Source organism: Muscardinus avellanarius (assembly GCF_963383645.1).
Source record: "Muscardinus avellanarius genome assembly, chromosome: 11".
NCBI classification, from domain to species: domain Eukaryota; kingdom Metazoa; phylum Chordata; class Mammalia; order Rodentia; family Gliridae; genus Muscardinus; species Muscardinus avellanarius.
The window spans coordinates 96,599,851-96,624,001 of record NC_137797.1 but is presented as its reverse complement, the minus strand read 5'-3'; the positions used below and the strand labels follow the sequence as shown (position 1 = coordinate 96,624,001).

Sequence of the window (24,151 nt, the reverse complement as noted above, 5' to 3'; positions counted from 1 at the left end):
AAGCCAAGCAGAGAATCTTAAAGGCAACAAAAACAAAGGGCCAAGTGACGTTCAGAGGCAAACCAATTAGAATCACTCCAGACTTCCCAAACCAAGTCATGAGAGCCAGAAGGGCCTGGAGTAACATATTCCAAACTCTGAAAGAAAACAACTTCCAGCCAAAAATTTCCTACCCAGCAAAACTTTCTATCAAATTAGATGGAAAAATAAGAAGCTTCCATGACAAACAGAAACTGAAGGAATGTATGGCTTCAAAACCAGTGCTAGAGAAAATACTCAAAGAGATTAACTACAAAGAAGAAATAGGTAACACACACCAGAACCAGAGAAACAAGATTTTCCATCCAACAGACAACTAAGATTGGTTATCTGTGGAGATTCATTATTTATGTTAATCTTTTACCTATCTCTAAATTGTATTATTTGCCTTTATTGTTGTTAATTTTTAGGATGTCTAGTTGGAATATTAATATACCTTCAGATATAGCATTTGGAAATATTTTATCCCATTCTATTAGTAACTTTTAACTGTTTACATTGTCTTTGGATATACAATATTTTTTTATTTTTTAGGGAGTTTGTATACTCTTCTGTTGCCTATGCCATTGAAATCATATCCAAGAAATCACTGCCAATTTCAATGTTGTGAGGTTTTATGACCCAGATTTTCTTCTAAAAGTTTATAGTCTTAAGATTTATATTTAGGTCTTTTATCTATTTTGAGTTAATATTTGTATATGGGATTAGGTAAGGGTCCAATTTTATTCTTTTCCATGTAAGTATTATTTTTCAACAATATTTAGTTAAAAGATTATTATTTCCACCACCAAACGTTCATGGAAACCTTGTCAAAAATAACTTGACAATATAGGGAAGAATTTAGCTCTAGGCTTTTATTTAACTCCAATGGTTTATATATCTGCCTTTAGAACAGTACTACACTGTTTCAATTATTGTAGCTTTATATGGTTTGAAATCAGAAAATATATATCTTCTAGCTTTGTTCTTTTTCAATATCTTTTTGGGTATCTAGAGTCCATATTCCATATTAGGATAGATTTTTTTTCTGAAAAATAAATATATAAATATATGATAGTTTCACCTAAAAAAAAATAGAAAAAAAAATTCTCTGGTAAGAAAGAAAGCAAAAAGAAACATTGAAATGTTTTCATGTAATTTTAATTTTTCAACATTATTTAGTTAAAAGATTGTTATTTCATCCACCAAATGTTCGTGGAAACCGTGTCAAATATAACTTGACAATATATGGAAGAATTTAGCTCTAGGCTTTTATTTAGCTCCAATAGTTTATATATCTGCCTTTAGAACAGTACTACACTGTTTCAATTATTGTAGCTTTATATGGTTTGAAATCAGAAAATATACATCTCCTAACTTTGTTCTTTTTCGAGATCGTTTTGGGTATCTAGAATCCATATTCCATATTAGGATAGATTTTTTTCTGAAAAATAAATATATAAATATATGATAGTTTCACCTAAAAAAAAAGAAAAAAAATATTCTCTGGTAAGAAAGAAAGCAAAAAGAAATATTGAAATGTTATCTTTATGTTATCAAAAGCTTGGTATCAGACAAATGAAACTGTTATGTGAGATTATCACTTTTAATTTTGGATAAATTGCTATAATACTAGATGTCAACCACTAAGCCAAGCATGGGAAGGAGGGATGGGGAGGGAATGGGGTGGGGATCGAGTGGGGGTTGACTGGCGATGTGTGCATGTATGTCTTCAAAAGTTTTCTTTGTATCCCACTATGATGTATGAATACAGTGCACCAATAAAAATAAATAAATAAATGAAAAAAAATAAAATAAAAACAAAAAGGAATCACACTGTCAGTGATTAGAGTGCAGGTGTCTGAATAGAGCCCACTGCAAAACCCACACGATCTAGGAAAGGAGACTGCTGTGTGCTGGGAACGAAACCCAAGCTAACATCCCAAGGTGACTGAGAAAACAGCCAAACAAATTCTCCCCCCTCGCCACCCCGATCTCCACCTATATGGGAATTCCACAGGCAAGAGGGGGCCTGTCAGATCCAGGGCATAAGTAATGTCTTGGTGAATTGAGAGTGTAGACGTTAGAGAGGAGATGGAATTGCCTCGCAGAAGGGAGTCCATATTGGCCGAATTCTAACCACTTGCTCTGGGCCGCCTTTCACAAGGACACTGGTCCTCAAACTTAAGCAGGCCCCCCATCAACTGGAAGTCTTGTTATGACCCAGACTGGGGCCAGGGTGGGGCCTTACAAATTCCCAGGTGATGTTTTGGCTGCTGGTCCATGGACCATACTTTGAGAGCCCCTTTGCCAAGGCACAGGAAGCAGAAGGACCTGCGGGAGCTCTGAATGCTCGTCTAGAACCTAATTTTATGAAATTCTGTGCAAAAGAGGAAGAGGATGGCCCTATAATTGCAGAAAGACAGCCAAACATACTCCACCTGGGTTTAGGCCATGGTCTTTGAGTCTGTGTGGGATGGCAGTGTGGTTATGGCCAATGAATTGGGAGGAAATGAGCCCATGGGTTAGACATTTCATCTTTGGTGGCGTACCTGTTTTTTAAGAAGCCCGGAGCTTGTTTTGCTTCTGGACTTCAGCTTAACCAAGCCTCCTCCACATAGCACCATTAAGAATGCTATCCCTGCCACCACAGCACCAGGGGTAAGGCTTTGGCAGGTGACCTGTTTGGTCGTAGGGACTGGAAAAAGGCCATCTCAAGGAGAGGTAACTGTTGCTGAGAGGTGCAGGCTGGAGCCCAGGTTTTAGAAACCCACACCTTTTTTCAGAGTGCCCTTGTTCATTGACTGGCCAGGCCCCCAGCTAGCCATCACCTGGGGATGGGAGAGGGAAAGCCAGTTACCATGGCTCCATCCCTAGCTCCCAGTCTTACTTGTGGTCCTCAAGCAAGCTCTTTCTCAACTCCCTCACAACGTCCACTTGCTGACCATGGCTGGGTCTTATGCAACCTTCAAGGTCAAGAAGAATCTCTTCTTCCCCCTCCTGGCTGATTCTGCCCACTGGGAAGATGAGCTCAGGTAGAAAAAGGGTAGAAGGTGACAGTGGCCCAGATCAGGAGGCTTCACTAGCCTGATAGAGACCAGAAGACCCTGGGCTTGGTAATCAGGAAAAGCTTTTCTGAGAGAGACCAGATAAGTCCCTTGCCCCCTCTGTCCACAAGTTAAAAAAGATCATTGTTATCATGGCATCCAGAAGTGAATAATCTGTCCTTAAATCACCTTCCCCCTGCTCCTGGCACGCACGCACACACACACACACACACACACACACACACACACACACACACACACACACACTCTACATCCCTAAAGAGACACACTCCAGTTCCCAGGAAAATTCACTCTTATGACCCTTTATGCCCATGTGCCCAAAGGCAGGACTCACACCATAACCTCATTTAACATAGATTTGCTTAGATTTGTTCAGAACTCTGTTTTAGAAGCCAGGAATGCAGAGATGAGTGAACTCTACTCACAGAGGGGACTGACAGTAGCAAAAAAAAAAAAAAAAAAAAAAAGGAAATGTTGAATAAATGACGGTGTGCCCTACATTAGAACTCTGTGTCATTGCTTTAAATATATATATATATATATATATATATATATATATATATATACCCCATGTGAGGCTATGAAAATATCTCTAAGCTCTGTTGTTAAATAAAGGAAAAGTAGCTGAGGGCAGTGTGGACAGTATGATCTAAAGTATGTCTTCAGAAGGGTGTAGTTTTGATCTACTACATTTACGTCAGATGCCACCAATGGACAAAGCTAAGCATCGGGCTCATAAAACTCTGTGTAGTATTTTTGCAACGTACTATGAGTCTCTAATTATTTCAAAATCTTAAAAAATAAAAAAAAAAGGAACCGGGTACTGTGGTGCACACCTGTGATCACAGTACTTGAGAGGCTGAGACAGGAGTGTCAGAGGTTCAAGGTTAGCCTCAGCAACTTGGTGAGACCTTCAGCAACCTAGCAAGACCCCATTTAAAACTAAAAAATAATGGGGCTGGAGTGTAGCTCAGAGGTAGAATGCCCCTGGGTTCAATCACCAGCATCAAAGACAAGAAAAGGGGAGGTCTGTATAGAAGTGTTTGTGCTTACACAGCCACTGAAATATTTTGGAAGAATACAACATAAATCATTGACAGTGTAGGCCTCTGAGGATTTGGACTGGGATTCATAGGAAAGAGAATTTGTTCTTTGGATTTTTATACCCTTTTGCACCAATATCTTTTCCTTATTGTGCATGTATGTCACTGTACACAGAGCCATAACAGACCTTGACACTGGGCACTGGGGTGCCCTGAGGAGGACTGCTAAACTTGACCCCAAGGGAAGGAAGGGTGAGTAATACGTGAGCTCTCGAGAGAGTGGAAGCCTGTCCTGGAGTTGGCCAGGAGAGGGGTGGGGATAGAAAAGGTGTGAGAAGTCAGACTGTGACCCCTACAGCTCATGTTGAAGAACTAACCCCCAGTACTTCAGAATGTGACTCTCGGTGAAGGTAAGGCCTTCAAAGAGGTGATTAAGTTAAAATGACATTCGGGAGGCTGAGACAGGAGGATCGCAGTTTGCAGCCAGCCTCAGCTACTTAGTGAGGCCCTTTACAACTCAGTGAGACCCTGTTTCAAAATAAAGAATAAAAAATAGGGCTGGAAGTGCAACTCGGAGGTAGAATGCCCCTGGGTTCTCTTCCCAGTACTGAAAAAAAAAAAAAAAAAAAAAGCTAAAATGAGCCATTAGCTAATCTGATTATTATCCTTGTAAGAAAAGGACTTTGGAATTACAAAGAAATGCAAGAGTGCCTGAGCACCGAGGAACAGCTAGGCTCAGACACAGGGAGAAGGTGGCCATTTTCAAGGCAAGGAGAGAGGCCTTGGGAGAAACCAGACCTGTCCACACCTTGATTTTGGAATTCTAGCCTCTGGAGATGTGAGACAATGACTCTCTGCCATCTCAGCCCCCAGGGTCTGTGGTACTGGAGTAAAGGAGGTGACAAGAGCCTTTCCAGCTAGGGCCTCCCTGCCCGCCATGGCACATACCGTATGGCCCGGAGACCGAGCGAGCCTCCTGGGTTCAGGGACCTGCAGGGAGCTCAGCGTGGCTGCGTTGTGTGTGGAGTGGCAGGAACGGGACAGAGTCATCAAAAAGGGTGGTGAGGAATGAGGCCGGAGAGGTGGGCTCAGCCCGGGTCATGCAACCCCTCATTTTCCAAGCTCAAAAATGTGGGCTCATCTCCTACGGAGGAGGAGGCGCTCTGAAGGAAAGCCCGTGGGTGCTATGGTTTGGATGTGCCTACCTAACGTTTATGTGCTGGGAACTTTGTCCTCGGTGCAGCAATGTTGAGACGTGGGCGCTTCAGGAGGAGACGCCCCGGCGCTTAACAACTGGGGGTCAGGAATGTCCCCCACCTCCACCCACAATGCTCCTGTGTTGAAAGTATGGTCCCCAGTGCTAAGCAGCAAGGTTCCAGGGCAGAGCGTGGCTGGAGGAGGTAGATCACTGGGGGCACGGCCTTGAAGACTACATCTGTCCTGCCCCTCCTCTTGCTGTCTCTTCTTCCAGCCGCAATGAGTTGAGCAGCTCTCTCTACCACACCCTGCCGCCACTATGTTTCCGCCTTGCAGTCAACCAACCGTGGACTGAATCTCTGAAACCATGAGCCAAAATAAGTCTTTCCTTTCCCTGGCTCTGCCCACAAGGCTTCTAGAAAACCAACAGACAACTCACCTGTGGAAAACCCCATTTTCTTGTGGCACTTGGTAAATTCAATATTAAAGTAGGTGACCAGGGCGTGGACGTAGTCGTTGCGCTGTATCTGCAGGCAGAATGCAGATGTGAACGAAAGCTCTTCCGACTTCACTGTGTAAATGTCCACCTCCTGCAGCCCAGAGAAGAGACAACGCAGGAAACGTAAGGCCTCCGCCAGGTCCAGGGCCCTGGTCATAGCCTCCTTCCAAGAGACCGTGGTCAGTACAGCTCTAGGGGTGCCGTTATTCTTGGGGTGGCTTCCAGGCCCGCCCACCACCCTCCCAACTACCTCCTCCATCCGTTTGAGGGTGGAGGATTTTTAGGCAATGGTGCAAATAGATTCAAATGGAAACCTGAGGGAGACTTATTTAGGAAGGCAGATATGCTGGATTGGAGGCTGCTGGGGGCTGGGGGTGCAGGAGACAGTCAAAGCCTGGCCAGACAGTGCACCCCTGAACAGCAGCCTCAGCGCACTCCACCTGAGCACGGCTACCTTCATGCCATCATTCTCCCAGTATGGTCCCCAGAAGGACAGCCTCAGTGTCACCCAGAGGCAAATTTGGGGGAAGGAGTCCAGGGCAGAGAAAGCCTCCCAGATCTCCTGAATCAAAATAGCAAGTCTGGGTTTTATGAGGCCCTGCCAGGGGCCAGGGTGAGCCAGAAGATGCATTTCCTGGTGTTTTGTTTTGTTTTGCTTTGTTTCTCTCCAAGTTCCAGTAACAGAAGGCGTGTGGCACTGTCTCAGGAGTAAGGACCTGAGCTCACAAAGCCACAGGCCAAGCTGAAGTAGGCGCTGCTGGCTGGAGAGTTTCAAAAGATAAATAAAAGCGGGGGACATAAGAGGTGAGAATTGTCAGTTCTGGCTGGGGACCGTGGAGCACAAAGAACTCATAACTCTCACAATTTCCTCTGGAAAGTGACTGAAAATCAATCTTGTGTAGGGCCCGAGTGGAACAGAGGGTTTGCGGTGTGCTGTTGCTTCCTACGTGAAGGATGCTGACCTGCTGTTTACAGGCTGCGGAAAACCCACCAGGGCCCGAGAGGCATCCTGATGCCTTCTAAGGAGGCCCAGGGAGGAACTTCCACTTAGGCTTATAGAGAAAGGACCACTGTCCAGAAAGCTCTGTAAGGGGCAGACGGACACCTGTGTGCCGCCCAGCTCCTGTGCATCCTCCCGAGACCCAGAAAAGAGATCAGCAAGGAAACAAGGTGGCATTAAAGCAATGGTCTCCGGCCCTTCCTATTTCTAGGGTAAACAAAGCAAAAAGACCTGCAACACGAGGGCCTGCCAGAAGAAGTCTCAGCTCTGCAGGGGTGGACAGAGGAGGAAGAAGAGCCGCCACACCAGAGTCCCTCTGGGGCCTGGGGTGAGCAGCCATCACGTCCTCAGGGAAGCCAAGGCTCTGTGGTTGTTGGCTGGGAAGAAGTTAAGATTGCAGGCTCAGGAAATAAGGAAGCCCTTCCAGAGGGTCATTTTCAATGGGAGTCACACTGTTTCTAGAGCCCAAAGACGGGGAAGGGGACCTGATTAAAGAGCAAGCCCCAGGTCAGACATTAAAACCTTGACAGGATTATAAAGTATTCTCCCCCACCCTGGTCCCACAGAACCAGGCAGGTGGCACACACCTGTAATCCCAGTACTTAGGAGGCTGAGACAGGAGGATCCCAGGTTCGAGGCCAGTCCCAGCAACTTAGTAAGACCCGGTTTCCAAATAAATAAAGGGCTGAGGTGTAGCTTGGAGGTATAAATTCTTAGTACAAAAAAAAAAAAAAGAATAAATAAAAGAACCCTACTCCAGTGTCACATTCCTAGCAAGTGTTCATCTAATGCTTGCCCAACACCTTCAGGGATGCTGAATTCCCTGCATGCCAGAAAAGTCATTGCCAACCATTAGGACTAACAAAGCCAGCCCGCACCGTGTCCGTGTCCTGACTTCCAGCCACAGAACAAGCCAAATGCCTGTTCCAACTCGCACGGGCCCCAACACCTTTGCTTCAGCCAGGACAACTGCCCCTGGCTTGGCATTCGCTTCTCCTAAGCCCCTGGTCATCATCCTGGCCTTTCTCCTCTGGGTGTGTTCTGCCACTTTCAAAACAGCTCAGTGCTGACCACATCAGGCCCTGGTGGGTGGTGCCCCCCACCGGGGACCATTTCCAGCATCCTCTGATCGCAAGGGGCACATTGCTGCCCGGTTCATTGCTGCTGCATTTAAGTCTGCCAGGCCCCGCCCCACCACATCCCTCCAGGAGAGGGCTGGGCCCTCCATCACATGGCCTCCTGTTGGCTTGGGCCATCATCCAGTTGGTACCTGCATCCCCCATAGCGCTCACTGTGCCCTCAGCCACAGGCTGTCCACTAGTGCCCACCAGCCCCATGACTCACGACTCCAGAGCAAGCCTTGACTACCTGTACTTCTATTATTGACACCAGCATGGACCTACAGGCTCAGTGTCTACATTCAGCGACTTTCCCATCTCCTTCTCGGCCGAGGTACCAGCAAGATCCAGGCCTCTCTGCAGACCAGGGAATCTTCCTCTTGTGGTTCCTCTGCTGCCAGCCCAGCCTGGTCCATCTCCAGAGCTTCAGCACCTCAACCCTCACACCTGCCATTAGATCAGGGCCTGTTAGGGGCAGAAGCTCCACCTCACAAGCCTATTGCTTTGAGTCTGGAATGTTCCTTGCCCCCCCCCCCAAAAAAAAGCTCTTGTGTTGAAAGCATGCTCCCCAGTGTAGCAAGGTTCCGAGGCAGGGCATGACTAGGGGAGGGAGCCACTGGGGGCGTCGCCTTGAAGGCTACCTCTGTTCCCAGTCTCTCCTCCTACTCTCTGCTTCCAGCCGCTATGAGCTGAGCAGCTCTCTACCACATTCTGTCGCCACTGTTTCTGCCTTGGAGTCCGCCAACTATGGACCAGCCCTCTGAAATCATGAGCCGAAATAAGTCCTTTCTCCTCTCAATTCTTCCTTTCTGGTTACAGTAACACAAAAGATGACTGAAACACAGATGCATCCATATTGTGCAATGTAGCACCTGATACTCAGCCGTGTGTTCTCACAACAGACCTCCCTGTCTGAGCCTTCTTTCCTTCCACATGCCTCTTCTTTATAACTACCAACCAACGAATCTCCCCAAGGTCTATTCAGACTGTGTCACTCCTGGGATCTACAGCCTTCAGTGACTCCCCGGGCTTGTCATCAAGAACTGATTGGTTCCTCTTTCTGTTACTTTCCTCACTTGTCATCACTTTCAGGACACACATGAGCATATATGCACGCAGGAGCTCGTGTGCACTTGCGCATGCGCGCGCGCGCGCGCGCGCACACACACACACACACACTCATCCAGCAGGAATTCCATCCCTGGCCAGTCTTGCTCTCAGATGTCCATCAACCAAATGTCAGCTGTCTTGTCTTATGTTAGCAGACCGTGTTCAATAGGTCCTGAAGACATTTGCATCTTAATAGAGACCCCTGACAGAACCAGAACAAAAGCCTTCCAGGCAAGAGTAATGAAGCTATGCATGAAAGTGGCAACGGGTCCCTTTGGGGCTGGGGAAGGGAGGATCGCTGCCCTCTGTAAAAGTGGGATCAGTCATGGCTGGGCTTTGGAGACACAAAAGCTTTGGGGGCTCAGGCCTAACCTCCTCCCAGACCCAAAGGCCACAGATTAGCTCCCATTATCCTGATGCCCCAGAGTCCAAGGCTCTTTGCTGGAAGATTTATTTCTTTTCACAGATGCAGTAGCTTCCTTGGGACCCCAGGGAGGCCCACTGCTTTGACCTCAAGTAACCCCCAGGAAGCAGAGGGCTCCTGAGAGGACTCTCAGAGAGGCCTCTGGCCGCTGCTGTCCCGGCTCTAAATCATGTTACAAATGGATGTCTCCAAGCAGAAGTGTGGTCAAAACAGAGTCTTAATTATAATAAAGTGTCACACTCAGCAACGTTAATAGCAATGAAAATAGCAATTAAGTGCGCGAAGAAGGGCAAGTGTTTTCCCAAAAGGCTGGGTGAGATGTTGCTTAGCACATTAGCAAGGAGCTGACGGGAGGGCTCTCCTGGCTGCAGGAGCAAACACAGACAGCCTTCATCCTTCACAGAAAACCCGGAGTGGAAAAAGGCTAGGGGCGGGCGGGGGAGGAAATCACCACAGGTTTCCAATCCAGAGACACCATCAGTGTCCTTCTGAGCGTTCATGAAAACACACACCCCCTGTCTCTCTCTTTGATCAGTCTGGCTGCTTTGCCCCTGAATGTATTCAGGTATAACCATGGGAAAGGTCCTTGTAGGCATGTATCTGGGAGGAGGGAGGAGAGACGAGAGAGGCCCAGGTGGCCTGGGGTGGGAGGTGGGGAGGGTAGAGAGAGAACTGGGCCAGTCCATGATAAAACCAGCAAGAGGCATAGTGACTGATCCCGCAGGAGGAACTGGGGTCGAGTGCAGGAAGCCACCTGCAGTCCAAGAACACTGAAGGAACGTTACCCCAAGCTGAAGCCCATGCAAGCAGGTGCCTAACGATAGCTGTAACTACCATGGGGCATTGTGGCAAATTCAATGGTACTGGTTGGCTTTCAAGCCTTCCACTCACCCTCGGTGGCCCCTGGATCCTACTGGAAATGCTCCAGTCCCTCATTCAATACTTTCAGTAAAATAAAGTGATACATACAAGACCAGCACAGGCAAGTAAGTATGTTTCAGCAAGAAGAGAGTCAGGTGATCTGATGAATCCTTACATAAGGAACCCATATGTCTCAATTAAAAAAAAAATGAACCTGAACCATCTGAAATTGATGTCTTGCTATATATGAACATCAGGTCTCAGTGTTTTTATAGGGTTCAGTCTAACAGATTAGCACCTACAAAGCAAACCCAGAACAAAGTGGGGAGGATGGATCCCACCGGTGATGGACAGAGACTGCCCTGGGAGCAGTGAGGGGCTGGGACAGAGGGAAGGAAAGGGAAGCTTTTAGCTCTGCTCTCTCTGATTGGGTGTGCTTGAATACTTCATATTGGTGTGGCGGGGATGCTGACCAGCTTTTCATCTGCACTGAAGAAAACCTTGGAATAAAAGATGTTTACAGGCTCAGGGACGGAGGGCCGGCAGCACTGCCTAGCTGGGTCAGATATAAGCTTGGAGGAGGAGACGCGTGATGCTCACAGAACGGACTAAGGGTGGGAGCGCTTTCCCAAGATGGAATCGACTCCCAGCGGACTCAGCTCCCCAAACTGCACAGCCCACCTGGCTCCCAGGGGTTCTGAACCCTCTGCAACCCACTCCAGCATGCTACCATGCCTGGGCCCTGCTCGGGACCCACTGCTCAGCTGTGCCACCCCAGAGTCCTCTCATTCTCCCAGTGAGAGTGCCAGCTTTTGATTTATCACCACGAAGCGCCCCAGGCTCCGGCCAAGGCAACCCTGCCTCACTCAGCTAAGGCCGTGCAGGGACTGGCACACTGTGCTCTCCAGGCCCACCCCAGCCTGGCTTTCCAGGGTGGCACAGCAGGGCTCCCGGCACGCCCAGGCCCAACCAGGAGTCTCCAGACCTTTATTAAACAGGCATTGGTCACCACTTGCTTTGGGTCCACAATGTCCACCAGGGGTTCCTTCATGGCGACGTCCCGGATACAGGTCATATCAAAGCCATAGACGTTCTCCCACCCTGTGGGGACAGAGAGAGACGTCAGGGCAGGCAGCAGGATCCTTGGGGCTCACTCGCCCCCCTCGGTGCTAGCCACAGTGTGTGGAGAAGCTGGGGTCAGCCCACATCCCCGACATCAAAATGGGATGAGAAGCTGCCACCTGGCGAGCTTCCAGGGCACCAGGTGCTCCTTGGCATGTTTTGAGTTTTACCTCTGGAAAAGGCAGATCCCGCTTTATAGTCAGGTAAACCACAGCTCTGAGAGGCTGAGAACCTTCTCCAAGTTCACACAGGTAGACAACAGCTAAGACCAGAGCCCACTTCACCTGACTCTCTCTGGTCTCAACTTTCCTGTCCCCTCTTGATGCCAGCAGAGTCTCCTACAAACACCATGTATCTTTCTTTCTTATGTCTCTGTCTTTGCTCAAGCTGTTCTCCTCCCCTAAAAGGCCCATCTATCTCCCCTCTCCCACCCCTGCCCACTGAACCTATACTGCAGCCGAGAGAAACATAGACTCTTAATGTGAAAGAGACCAGAGTTGGAATCCCAGTACCATACACGTACCCTGTGTAGATGACCAAGCCCCAACCTTAGTCCTCTCAGTGGGTCCGAGAGAGTCTCTGCCCTTCTCATGTGCTATGATGTACACATCACAAGAAATGTCCCCCAGACGGGCCACAAGCCACCCCACTGTCCCCTTGGCCTCTTCGGGCTACTCATAAGATGGTTCTTCGGGAAGGAGAAAGACTTAGGGTCTGGGAGTTGGTGAATTAAGTTTGATGACTAAATGATAGTCATGATTGCTGTGGCTGATCATTTACTTGGCCCAGTACACCCTTGAAGACATCTCTGTACTACAGACAAGAAAACCGTGGTCATTGACTAGAGATGGATCCCCGCCTGCACCCCGACCCTTCAGCTGCATGCATCCAGCTTTGACAGCAACTAGGCATGCAGTGTTCTCTCCCCACAGTAGAGAGGATGGCTTTAGCTACTGGGCAGCTGAATTTCGTCTGCCTGTTTATTCAGATGGGTTTAAAAATACCTTCAAGTACAGATACTTTCCTCTAAAATTATACTGCGTGCAAACTTCCTTTTAAAGTGTTCATCAAATAAATAGTACCTTGGGGAACTCAGGTCCCTGTGTGTGTTGAAGAGAGTGGGTGGGTGAGAACAGAGGTGTGAACGGTCAGTTAAAGAATTTCTTCTTTGACTCAGATCCTTTTCTGAGGTACACAAAGACCTTTCTCAGGGAAAAGAAGGCAGAGACGGTCATCATCGCCCAGAGGGTGAGCGCTTATAAAATTCTGGCTGGGAATAAGATGCCAGTCAAATCCCATTCAATCATCCAACGTTGGTGCCAAACTCCCACTCCAAACCTACATTACGGGAAGGAAGCTGCCCAGTTGGCAACATAACAGGCTTCTGAGAAGACCCCTCCTGCAACCTGGAAATAGCTCTCCGTCCTCTTCCCCCAATCAAACACGCACAAAAATGCATTGTTTTCTGTTTAAAACCCTCCATTAAGAGACCCACGGTCAGAGCCCTTACTTTTCCTTTCCCTGGACCCTGATGTGATGTTAAAGTTTGATCCAAGCGCTGGGCAAACCAGGGAGCTGGTGTGTGTAATAGTTAACGACCTGGGTTTGGAGTTCAAATTTGAGCTTAGCCATTTATTTGCTATGTCGCTTTCAGCGAGAATGAAACCTCTCGGAACCTCAGATTCTTCCTCTTTAAAATGGAGATGATGATGATGATGGCTATCTCATAGAGTTGTTAATGTACCATACATGTATGTATGTATGTATGTATGTATGTATGTATGTATAGTGCATAAGCCAGTGCCAGGCAGATAGCAAAAACCTGGCACATGGTAAGTGTCATCATTATGTGGCGTGAGCTCTGGATTTGCTACCATCCAAGCTGTGTGACCCTGTACAAACCAATACCCATTTCTGGGCTTATTTGTAAAGTGTGTGTGGTTCTGTGCTCTAGAATCATCTATGACACCTTTTAAATCACGTATTCCTAGGTCTAAGGCAGACCTACTGAAAATTATAAGACATATGAAACAGGAAAATATAATATGACATTATCGAAAGAAAAATAAAAGTGTCCCAGGACCAGACTTAGACAAAGCTCAGATGTTGGAATTATTCAAGAGAGACTTTAAAGCATCTAAAATATATTACCCAATCCAGTGGAAAGGGTAGACAAGATGGGGTAATGGATGGAAAATTTCACTGGTGAGATGGAAACACTTAGTTTTTAAGCCAACGGGAATGCTAGACATCAAAATTACAGAAAGCTGGGTTTTTGCTAATCTATATAGGCAATTACATCCAGAGTTTGGAAACAGTTGGGGGTACGTAATCTTTTCAAGTCCTGAATGGTGAGCCTGCAGTCCCATAGCTCTTGTGACATTTTCTCCAGCGACTCCTGACCATGGCTTTCACCTTCTGCATCTTTGGCACCTGGTCTCAGGATACAGCGTATTATAGGCCCACAATGATTTTAAACTGAAATCCACCCCCCAATATTTACTGCTCTACTATTTTTCAATGCCTGGTGTTTTTATTACCTTTATAGGTAATAATGTCTCACCTCCCAGCTAGACCACCCTCCTTCAGCTCTTGAGGGGAGAGATCGCCCTGAGTATTAGACGCATTTTCTCTTTTCTGTTGACCACGCACCTCCCATTACCCCTTTTACCAGGAGTGGAGCAGAGATGGGAGAGTATACAAAACAAGTGCATTAATTTTTATTGCAATCACATATTGTCCGTTGAATGAGGGAATGTTGAGGTAAGAGCTGCTGCCCATCAAAAAAGATTGTTAACTTTCTAGGGATTAAAAAACACCAGAGGGGCTGTGAATCTTTTGTTTGTGGATTTAAATTAGCTCCTGAAAAGAACTGCACTGTGGTGCACTAAATGTAACTAGAGTATCAGCAAAGTCCTTTAACTACAGACTGCATTGGCTCAAACCCCCATCCTAATTGCCTGGCTGAGGAAATGCCTCTTTTGTGAGCATAAATGTTATTCATCTGTCTTTACTGTTCTTTTACCAACAATATCTAGCTTCCATGGAAAATTAAAAGACACATAAAAAGGTAACTATAATAAACATGTTAAAGAATTAAGTGGAAACGGTAGACCACATGCCTGAATGGAAGAAATTTTATCAATGAGATGGAAACAGTTTTCTTAAAGCCAATGGAAATGATAGAAATGAAACCACATTATTAGAGAGAAAGAATTCTTTTAATCAGCTCCTTCACAGAATGGATATATCAGATGAAATAATCAATAAACTTGAAATCAATTCAACAAAAATGATCCAAACTTAAATGTGATGAGAAAAATAATAATTAAAAAAAGCATCTAAGATCTATGGTCCAGTGGCAAACAATATTTAACATATATATAATGGGAATTCCTGAAGGAGAAGAGAAAGAGTTCAAGCCAAATATATATACATATATATATATATATATATATATACACATACACACATACACATTTGTATAGATAATGTAGATAATGGCTAATTTTTTTCTTAATTAAAGAGATAACCCACAGATTCAAGCATTGCAAATAAGCCCAATAAAGATAAATACAAATAAAAACACTCAGATAAATCAAACTGCTAAAATTCAAAATAAGAAAAAAAAAACCCTCAGAAATAGACAAAGAAATAAAAACACAAAGTGCTGAGGAACAAATATGACTTGCAGGAGAGATCTGTAGCTATATCCTTCCTCTGCACCCTGGCCCCAGAAATTTGAGTTTCTCTGCTGGAGCTAATGGGGCTTCCTGAGAATACTGTCAGAGAAAAGCAGCTAGTGCTTCCAGGTAAGAGAAGTTCTTTAGATTTTCATGCATTTTAGGCTTACTGGACCGGAGTTAACTCCTTGCATATAAGAGGTTGTGTCTAAGAACAAAACTTTCTGGATGCTGGGAAGAGCAGTAACGAAGAAACATCACCAGTCCTCCAAGAAGGGCTGCCCTTCTATCCTCCAGCTATAGGCACAGCTGCCTCTACACAAGGTCTTTCAGGTTTGTCGTCAGTGAGGAAGCTGGTGTCTATTCTTTTGTAAATTAACATACTGGGTCGAGAGTCATGTGCTGGGTATAAAATTGAATAGAATACTACCAAGTTTCTTTCCAATTTTGAGATTCCAAAGTCTCCTAAATAGTAGAAATTTTGTATTGCTCCCCTCTCAGAGTTAAGCAGTATACCTTACACACCTTTCCGTTGGTTACTTTTATTCTTTCCTTTACCCAGCACGATATGCATTGCAAGCCTGATGTAAGCCATTACCTCTCTTTCTATGGGTTCTCTATTAGTTGGTAAACAAACTGAGGGCAGGTTCTGAATTTCACTCAATCTTGTATCCCATGTTGCATGTGGTTGAGGAGAAAGGAAAGGAAAGAATAGTTGGGGAGGGAAAAGAACAGAAAAGCAAAAGGAAAGGAAGCTTTTTCTCTAATAATTGACTTTCTAGAGGGGCTGGGCATGTCTCACTTTCCTGCCTTAGTTTAAGATTTTTTTTTGTCCTGTTAGCTTGTTCTTGAGCCAATTGAAATTTTATAAACCATTCCCTTAGCAACCAAAAACCTTTATGCTTTACTTTTGATTTAGAACTCAGAGTAACCAAAACCTCCTTTTATCTGAAACAGATTTCTAAATGTGTGCTTCCATTACTAAAAAAAAAAGTTATAACAATATAAAACCATTCCAATAGAAAATGTAATAATATTTTAAATAATCCTAAGCATTTGGTTTTTTCTTTGTTTATTTTTTGTGTGTCTGCTTCTTGTTTTGTTTTTTTTTTTGCAATATTTTGGCAGAGACTTCAGAGTCAATACTTCATACGGAAAAAAAGGAGGGTGACCTTTAGGTTTTTTCTTTTTCCCAGAAGCTATAAATATTGCAATAGTAATCAACAGAATAAATAACATGATGTCCAGTCCTTGGCTAGCACTGGAGTAGACGACCCCTCAGCTCCTCTCAGGGATACCCACTCCTCTTTTGGCCCCAAGCTTGCATGGTGCCACGTGTGTCTCCTAGAGATTCCCAAGTGTGGCCCAGTAGAAGTAAAGAGGGAATGTGTTTGTTCTGGAAACCATGGGGACATTTATTTTAAAGGCTTACCTAGGGCTGGAGCTCAATAAATACATAAGTTTTTTGAGTGAAGCATGCACCTGAACGTTTCCTGAAAATCACTATTTGGTACAATTATGCCACAGAGCTCCAAAATGTAGCTCCAGGGCAATATATGTCCTATTTGCACATGCATTTGATCAATGTTCACTGTTAAGTTGTTTCTGTAATCTTCTCTGAGAAGACATCTGTCCTAGATTCCAAGCCACTAGAGGCCAAAGGCTCAGCAGAGCCTTGAGCAGGAAGGAAACTGTCACACTTTCCGAGACTAGATCTAGACCAGTCCCAGAGAGCACCCCGACTTTTATTTTTTTAATATATTTCATCTCACTTGATCCTCATCACAAGCCCCTGACACTGATGGTACCATCTCTAACTGAGGCTCAAAGGTGAAATTCGATTTGCTTACGTTTACGCAGTACTAGGCAACGGCAAAGCCCAAATTTAAAACTCAGGGCAGGAAGACCTGAGAGCATCTGACCTAAGCCACCCCACATCCTTGCTCTCCTTTAAAGATTTACCTCCATCTCTCTGGAGGTTGATAACAGAAATTACACCAGGTCAGTCAAAGGCTGATGTGACTCCGAGTGGGTTTCCAGGTCACAGAGACCCAAACAACTGTTCTAGTCCCATCTGCTCTTGAACTAGGCCCTGAATGCCATGCTCTGATCTCACATGCTGAGAAAGGTGTGAACACACCCACAAGTTCACACTTCTCAGCACAGTCCAATAGAGGCATGGCCAGTAGAACTAAAGATTAGATAGCAGTTGTTGGAATTAGCAGGACAACCGCTTGGTGAACTGTGCATCTTAGCTCTCTGGGCAGGAGGCATACACTCAACTATCTCGTCTCTGAATCTCTCCCCAATGATATCGCCAAGTAGGGCTCCACCACCCTGTCAGGGCAGAAGCCCCCGATTGTCTGGTTCTGCCGGATACCGTGGAACGTCTGCCTCTTGCTTTTATTTTGACTGTTCCGTCCTTACTCTTTGAGGATAATTTGCTCCTTTGTCATGTTTGGTTCTGGTTGAGGAGACAAGACGTATCTAACCTTACAAAAACACATCTAGTATGATCTCACCACGGACCAGGCTCCTATGACCAAGAAACGTCACCTTTTAAAGGCAATAGAATAAAACAGTCCTTCTTAGACCAAATAAAATATCAGAGAGGTTTCTTTTAACTTTATTTTTTTAGGACAACACACACCTGTTTAGCTGATAAGACATTATGAATACTTACTTACCTATGAGTCCCTTGGCCCGCCTCATGCACATACAAACATACACATACCCACCATTTGTTTGTGCAAAGTCTCTTCTGCTTTCACCCCTACTGAACAGCTATCACTGAAAGGATATCATTCAGAGAGTGATGCACATTTTACCTAATGCGAAGAGGAATCAATATAATTTTGACACATTGGAGTGGTATGAAGGCTGGATTCAAACCCAGTAGCCTGGGGATGGCCACTCATGTCTGGCCCTGTGATGGACTTCAGGGTAACTGAGCAGTCACTGGCTGCTACCCCCTAGCCCTGATGTTCTCTGCAAAAGCAGCCGTCACTGCTTCAAGTCTTGTCTTATTCAGATTGCATCCATATCCTCACCCCAGGACCTTGATCTCTGACTACCTAGGCACACTGTTTACCAGCCATGTTTGTGACACTGATGGCTTACACCCGGCCCGTCAAAGCATGTCCCACCCTAAACATGCAACAGAAGGTCAATAAAGAAGCAAATGGTGACTTACAGTGGATTTTGAAGTCCTTGTACTGTCTGTCTTCAATTGCTACCACGTACAAAGCTGCCCGGTCTGGAAACATAAGCCCTCCAGGTTTCTGTTGATGAATTGTGGGGAAATGGGTCTCGTAATCTATTCACCTGACAAAGACATCACATTTTGAACTGCACATAGAGTCACCAGATGAGCACCCCTCGCCAGCATTTCTCATTCAGTGGACTCTCACTTGGTTAGGGTTAAGCCTAGGCTAGCAGTGCCCAGCGTTTATTTTGGAGCGGGGAAAATTTGAGGGACTTGGGTGGAGCCGATAGAACAAATGAAATGGGGGCAGGGGGGGAAGGCAATTCCAGTGAGGAACAATGGAAGAGGCCATGGCCTTTTAGTCTAGAGACATCCACGGGAGCAGCATGTTCATCTCTCTGGCAGCTGCGCAAGTCCTCAGTACTTGCTGGCCAGAACAGACTCTCTCTTGACAACAGCCAATGAGTGTTCATCATAGCAAGAGAGGCCAAGGTGAGACCTACGGAAGCACATCCTGACAGTTGGCATGATGAACCAGAGATCATCATCTATCCCTTACAGCGCATCTGCTTTCAAGACATGGGCCGGGGAGAGGTGACCTTCTAGACTGAGTGCCCTCTGAAGTCTGAATATTCTTCCTAGGCTGTGGGCCCTGGGGAGAGCAGCAAGACAGCCAGCAGACTGATGTGGGGACAGCATGCGGGACACTTACCAGCCACTTGTCCCGGGCAAAGATGACCGTGTTGAGCATCGACTCATAAAAAAGACAGTAGCCCATCCACTCACTGATGATGATGTCTACCTTCTCCACGGGCAGCTCCACCTCTTCTACTTTACCCTTAAATATGGTGATAACTGGAAAATAAGAATCCCAACGTGGCACTTTGCAGGGCCCCTCACCAGGCATCGTGAACACCTGGTGTCAGGACAGAGCTCCAGGTGTTCTCCCTGTTCTGAGTCTCCTTTTAGGATGTGATATGCCTCATCTTTCACCAGACAGATTTCTACTAAGATCACTGAAAACTACTTGTATGCCTCCCCCCAAAGGTATCAAGCAGTCACTCTGTGCCTGGCATGGTGCTGAGCCCCGCGCATGCGCCATGTCATGTAGTCCTCCCAGCAACCCTGGGAAGTAAGCACGTTAATGCTATTCTTGTTTACAATGAAGGAAACTGAGGCTTGGAGGTCAGATGGTGCAGTAGAAACAGAAGCCCACTTTGATATGATCTGATTACCACTCCTATCATGGTCCTTACCCTGTATTACTGTGACAATTAACACCCAGAGAATGCAGGGATGCCTCCTCTATAATTCTGCTGTCCATTATAACCAGCACCCAGCACCCCGTGGGAGCCCCTCCAGTGGCTTGTGAATGAGGCGAATGGTGTTTAAGCAAGATTATGGGCTGTGCAGTCAGAGAAACCTGGAGTTAAGTGCTGGGTCCTCTAGTAACTTTACATGTGTTAGTTGACCTAACCGAAGTCCAAAATAATATATGTGAAGTGCCAGGCCCATAGCGGAGGCTCAACAGAAGACAGACATCATCTGACAGGTTCTTTCTCACTGACCGATGGATGGAAAGGGGAAGGGACAAAGGCCTCGTGCTGAGCGGCCTCTGGTCATGAGTCACTTCCCAGAATTTCAGGTTAGAGTGTGGCAGGAGAAAAGTCTCAGCTGGCTTTTTGAGCAACAGACATAGACACACATAATTTTGGAGTCTTTTTGTATTCCTTGCTGCAAAGATTAGAGCAAACACTACCTTGGATTCTGCTGTTAAATTGACAGGGTGATGTGCTGGTTGGCTGGTTCCTTCTGAACATTTCCTCTGAAAGGCTACACAGACTCATGCTCTGAAATCCTCCTCTCCCAACATCCCCTGAAAAGCCACACAATGCCTGAGCTTTGCTGGGAAAATTGAACAATGGCGTGTACTTAGAAGTTTTTTTTTTTTTTTAAAGGCAAATAGGCCACATCTGTTTTGAATCTGAGCTTCATGAAAATTAATTTGGGCTGAAGGCTCTTTGATGGCAAAGGGGACAAGGTTCAGCAGCTTTATTTAGTGTCTCCACAGTGGATAGAGCGGGTGAGAGAGTGTCCATCAGCAGCGTCTAGTGATAGTGTACGCCTTCTGTGTTTAATCAGGGTGTGATCAGATAGAGTCTCCTGTATAAAGAGTCAGACACTCTGTACATACGCATTGTCCCTGCCCACCTTGGAGGGAAGCCCAGGTGTGTGTGACCTTCCTGGTTATGACTCACGGGTTCCTAACCCTAAAGAGTAAGAGCATTGGCAATCATCAAGAATACATACAGTAACAAGTGCTAGCAAGGATGTTAAAAACAGGAACTCTCGTACACTGTTGGTAGGATTGTACATCAGTACAACCACTGTGGAGATCAGTACGGAGGGTCCTCAAAAGACTAGGAATGGAAACACCATGTGACCCAGATATACCCCTCTTGGATATCTTTCAAAAAAAAAATTAAAGCCAGAACACTACAGCAATATATGTATACCCATGCTCACAGCAGCACAATTCACAATAGCTAAATGGCAGAATCAATCCAGGAGCACATCACCCGATGAACGGTCAAAGAAAATGTGGTACATACACCCAATGGAATTGTACTCAGTCATAAAGAACAAAATCATGTCATTTGCAGGGAAAAGGGTGGAACTAAAGAATAGTATGCTGAGATCAGCTCGTCTCAAAAAGTCAAGGGTTGAATGTTTTCTCTCTTAAGTAGAAACTAGAAAGAAAATAGGAAACCAGGGCTTTTTGAAGAATGTGGAGACAAGCCAGTAGAGCAGTGGGAGGGACCTGGGGGAGGGGGAAGGAGGATTGAGGAAGGAAACGGTTCAAATAATACTAAGGCAATATCTGAAGGCAGCACTCCCAAGTTCACTAACACGTACAGAGAGAGGAGGGGTGCTGGGGATGGGGGTTCTTCAGGAAATACACCAAGAGCTGCGTGCATGTGAGTTTGTATCCCATGGAACCTCACTGTGATGGACAACTGCAATGCACTCATGGAAGTAGGAAAAAAAAAAGGAAGAGCAGGAAAAATAAGGCTGCCATTCTCCAAAAGTGGGCAAGGGCGGGAGGAAGAGGTAGATGCCAAAGCTCCGGTTCTCTGGGGCTCTGAGACCCCATGGCAGAAGCGCAGTTGAAAGCAGGGCCCGACGTGCACCGACCAAATTCACAAGGGGACAGAGTTGAGGGTTTTTGAAAATGCAAACACAGAGTCTAATTTATTTCTTTACTGAAAGAGAACTGACAATGCATGCCTGACCTACCTGCCTAATTATCTGCTTGCACAGCCTGGTGTCTTTCATTTTGTAAACATTTTTACAGTGTTTTAATGGCCTTTCTTTTTCTCTCTCTTTGTTTTCTTTTCTTTGCATGGCTCTTGAAGGCTCCTCCCTAACATCTGCCTGTGCCTATGCAGATGTGTTGTAGCACCGCCTCCCTGTGGCCCAGGAAGATGCCTCTTCTAGCCTCTAGGGTCTCATGGCCTCTACCCTGGGTGTTTAGTACAAAGTTCAGCCCACGATGATTCCATGAACAGAACCCCATTAGAAGCTACAGGAAACAGATGGACAAGCACTCAAGACTTAGACTGACAAACAGGTTATGTGTGGAGTATCCCTGGGGTGCCCCCCAGAATAAATGAACACTCCCATATTTTATGTGCTAGCCCTCTTATCTATTAGCTGCTAGATTCTCATTAGTATGGGTTAGAACAGATAAATGGGTAAGATGGTAAAGAAAAAATAGAAATAGATTAGATAGATAGACAGATAGATAGATAATACATAGATACATACATATGGGGGCACAGAAGAGCAAAAGTCACACTGTTTTTGTCTACAAAAAGGCAGAAAGAATCAGTTAACCCCATAAAATGTTCAAAGGTCTGAACTTCGCTTAACACTAGCCTCCTAGATCTATTTAAATGCAGCTATTTCTGGGTGCAAACATGGTCCACATGGTTAGCGAGTGGATGGGCCATTTTTGAAAGGAAAAAACACACCTCCCTTCAGTCCACTTGTGGACTGGAGCTCGGATCCCATTCATTCCTTGTCCGGGGGCTTCTGTGCAGTGCCCAACGTGCACCACTTTAAGCCAGAGTGCCAGAGGCAGCAACTTAGGCTCTTGATCTAATTGACGGTGAATGTCAATCAACTCCTTCCTTTCCTTTGGGACCTGTTTCCCCATTAAGAAAAAAAAAGAAGAAGAAGAAGGCTGAATTGGAAATCCTTTGCAGTGTCAAAATGTTATGGCCCTGCAAATGTGTACAATGCACTGGCATTCCATAAGGTTTACTGACTGGAAGGGCTGACTTCTCTACAAAATGGCACTTGTGCTGTCCCATTTGCTTCTAATTTGCAGTTGTTCTTGGAGCCTGATTATTTAGAGGCCACGTTGTTTTATGAACCCAAGTACAACTGCCCAAGTCATTTATCAGGGATATTCTTCCTGATATCTGCAGTCACTGCCAGCAGCCACTTAAATTTCCAAATTCAATCCTCCATTTTCTTTTTCTTTTTTTTTTCTTTTTTTTTTCTTTTTTTTTTTTTGGTGGTACTGGGGTTCCTGGAAACCCTTCTACCTCCGGGCTACACTCCCAGACACCTATTTTTTATATTTTTATTTGGAAACAGAGTCTCTTAAGCCAGGGAGGCTGGCTTTGAACCTGCGCAATCCTCCTGTCTCTGCTTCCCAAACGCAGGGATTACAAGCGTGCGCCACCACGCCTGGCTTCAATCCTCCATTCTGTAAACTACCACCTCTCATGGTGGGGTTTAGGCCAATTCACTAGGGGCTATCAACCAGCATATGGCATCAAGCTGGCTCAAAGAACCATGCAAGGAGATACAGCCCCAGTTTTCCCTTTTCCTCCACAATGAGGCTTTTCAAGGCATCTAAGCTGATGATATTAAGGTTCCCAGTAGCTATGGGTTGCAGAACCCCATGCCCAGTTTGGACCCCACATCACTAAATTATCTCAAGGTTATGTCAAGGTCACTATCTGGATGATGGAGAATTTATCCAATTAGCTGTGACAGGACCCTGGCTCATAAACTTGAGAATGATTAATCATAATTAAATGCACGACAGGGAGCAATAAATTCTAAATTGGGAAGTTTTCCCCTGTAGCTTCGAGCTGGCAAATTAGACCTCCAGATTTTTTTTTTTTTTTTTTGGTTGCTTTTAGTGAGTTCTTTTTTTCTCTTGGATTTCAACAGTTATTATAGAAATCTAGTCGTTTTGATTGAAGGTCATTTGTGTAGACATTAAAACCAAAACCAAAAGAAAGGAAAAGCAGGCCAGCATAACCTTATGTGAGCTTCCAGCACATCCATTAAAGCCAGATGACCCTGTAGTATCTGAAGTTAGTGATGTCCCATTTAATTTTTTCACCATTTTGGAGAGCAGGTCATGTCCCACAGAGCATAGGCATGAGGGTCATGTGCATGAAGAGCCAGCAAAGCCCCCGCTGGTCCCTCGGGTCCCCGGGCACCTTCTCACTGGTTGTTTGGCCAACACTCCCGCCGCCACTTGGGCACCTCCAGCCCGAGCGCCTCCTCTTGGTTCTCTATCTTAGCTTCCTGTTTCCAGGATCTAGGGGAGCGCTTAACTCCCCACAAACATTCAGAAGTCCTTACTGCATAAATGGATGGATGAATAAGCAATTTCAGGGATGGGGGGAGAAGAGGGCATTGGGTTAAGAGATAAAAGGCCTTCAAACTAGTCCTAATTATAATAGTAAGAACTTACTAGCATTTAAAAAAGCAGCTT

General features: G+C 45.6%; 1 protein-coding gene across 1 annotated transcript in view; it reads right to left on the bottom strand.

Annotated features, from left to right (window-relative positions):
* PRMT8 (protein arginine methyltransferase 8) overlaps positions 1–24,151 on the bottom strand; it is a gene marked incomplete at both ends in the record, with an annotated part of 87,585 nt that overhangs the window by 6,379 nt on the left and 57,055 nt on the right. The window contains 4 exons of the mRNA XM_080705963.1: positions 5,766–5,916; positions 11,324–11,439; positions 18,337–18,424; positions 19,061–19,203. Of these exons, the coding sequence (XP_080562089.1) occupies positions 5,766–5,916; positions 11,324–11,439; positions 18,337–18,424; positions 19,061–19,203 (498 nt within the window). The remainder of the gene's footprint in view (positions 1–5,765; positions 5,917–11,323; positions 11,440–18,336; positions 18,425–19,060; positions 19,204–24,151) is intronic.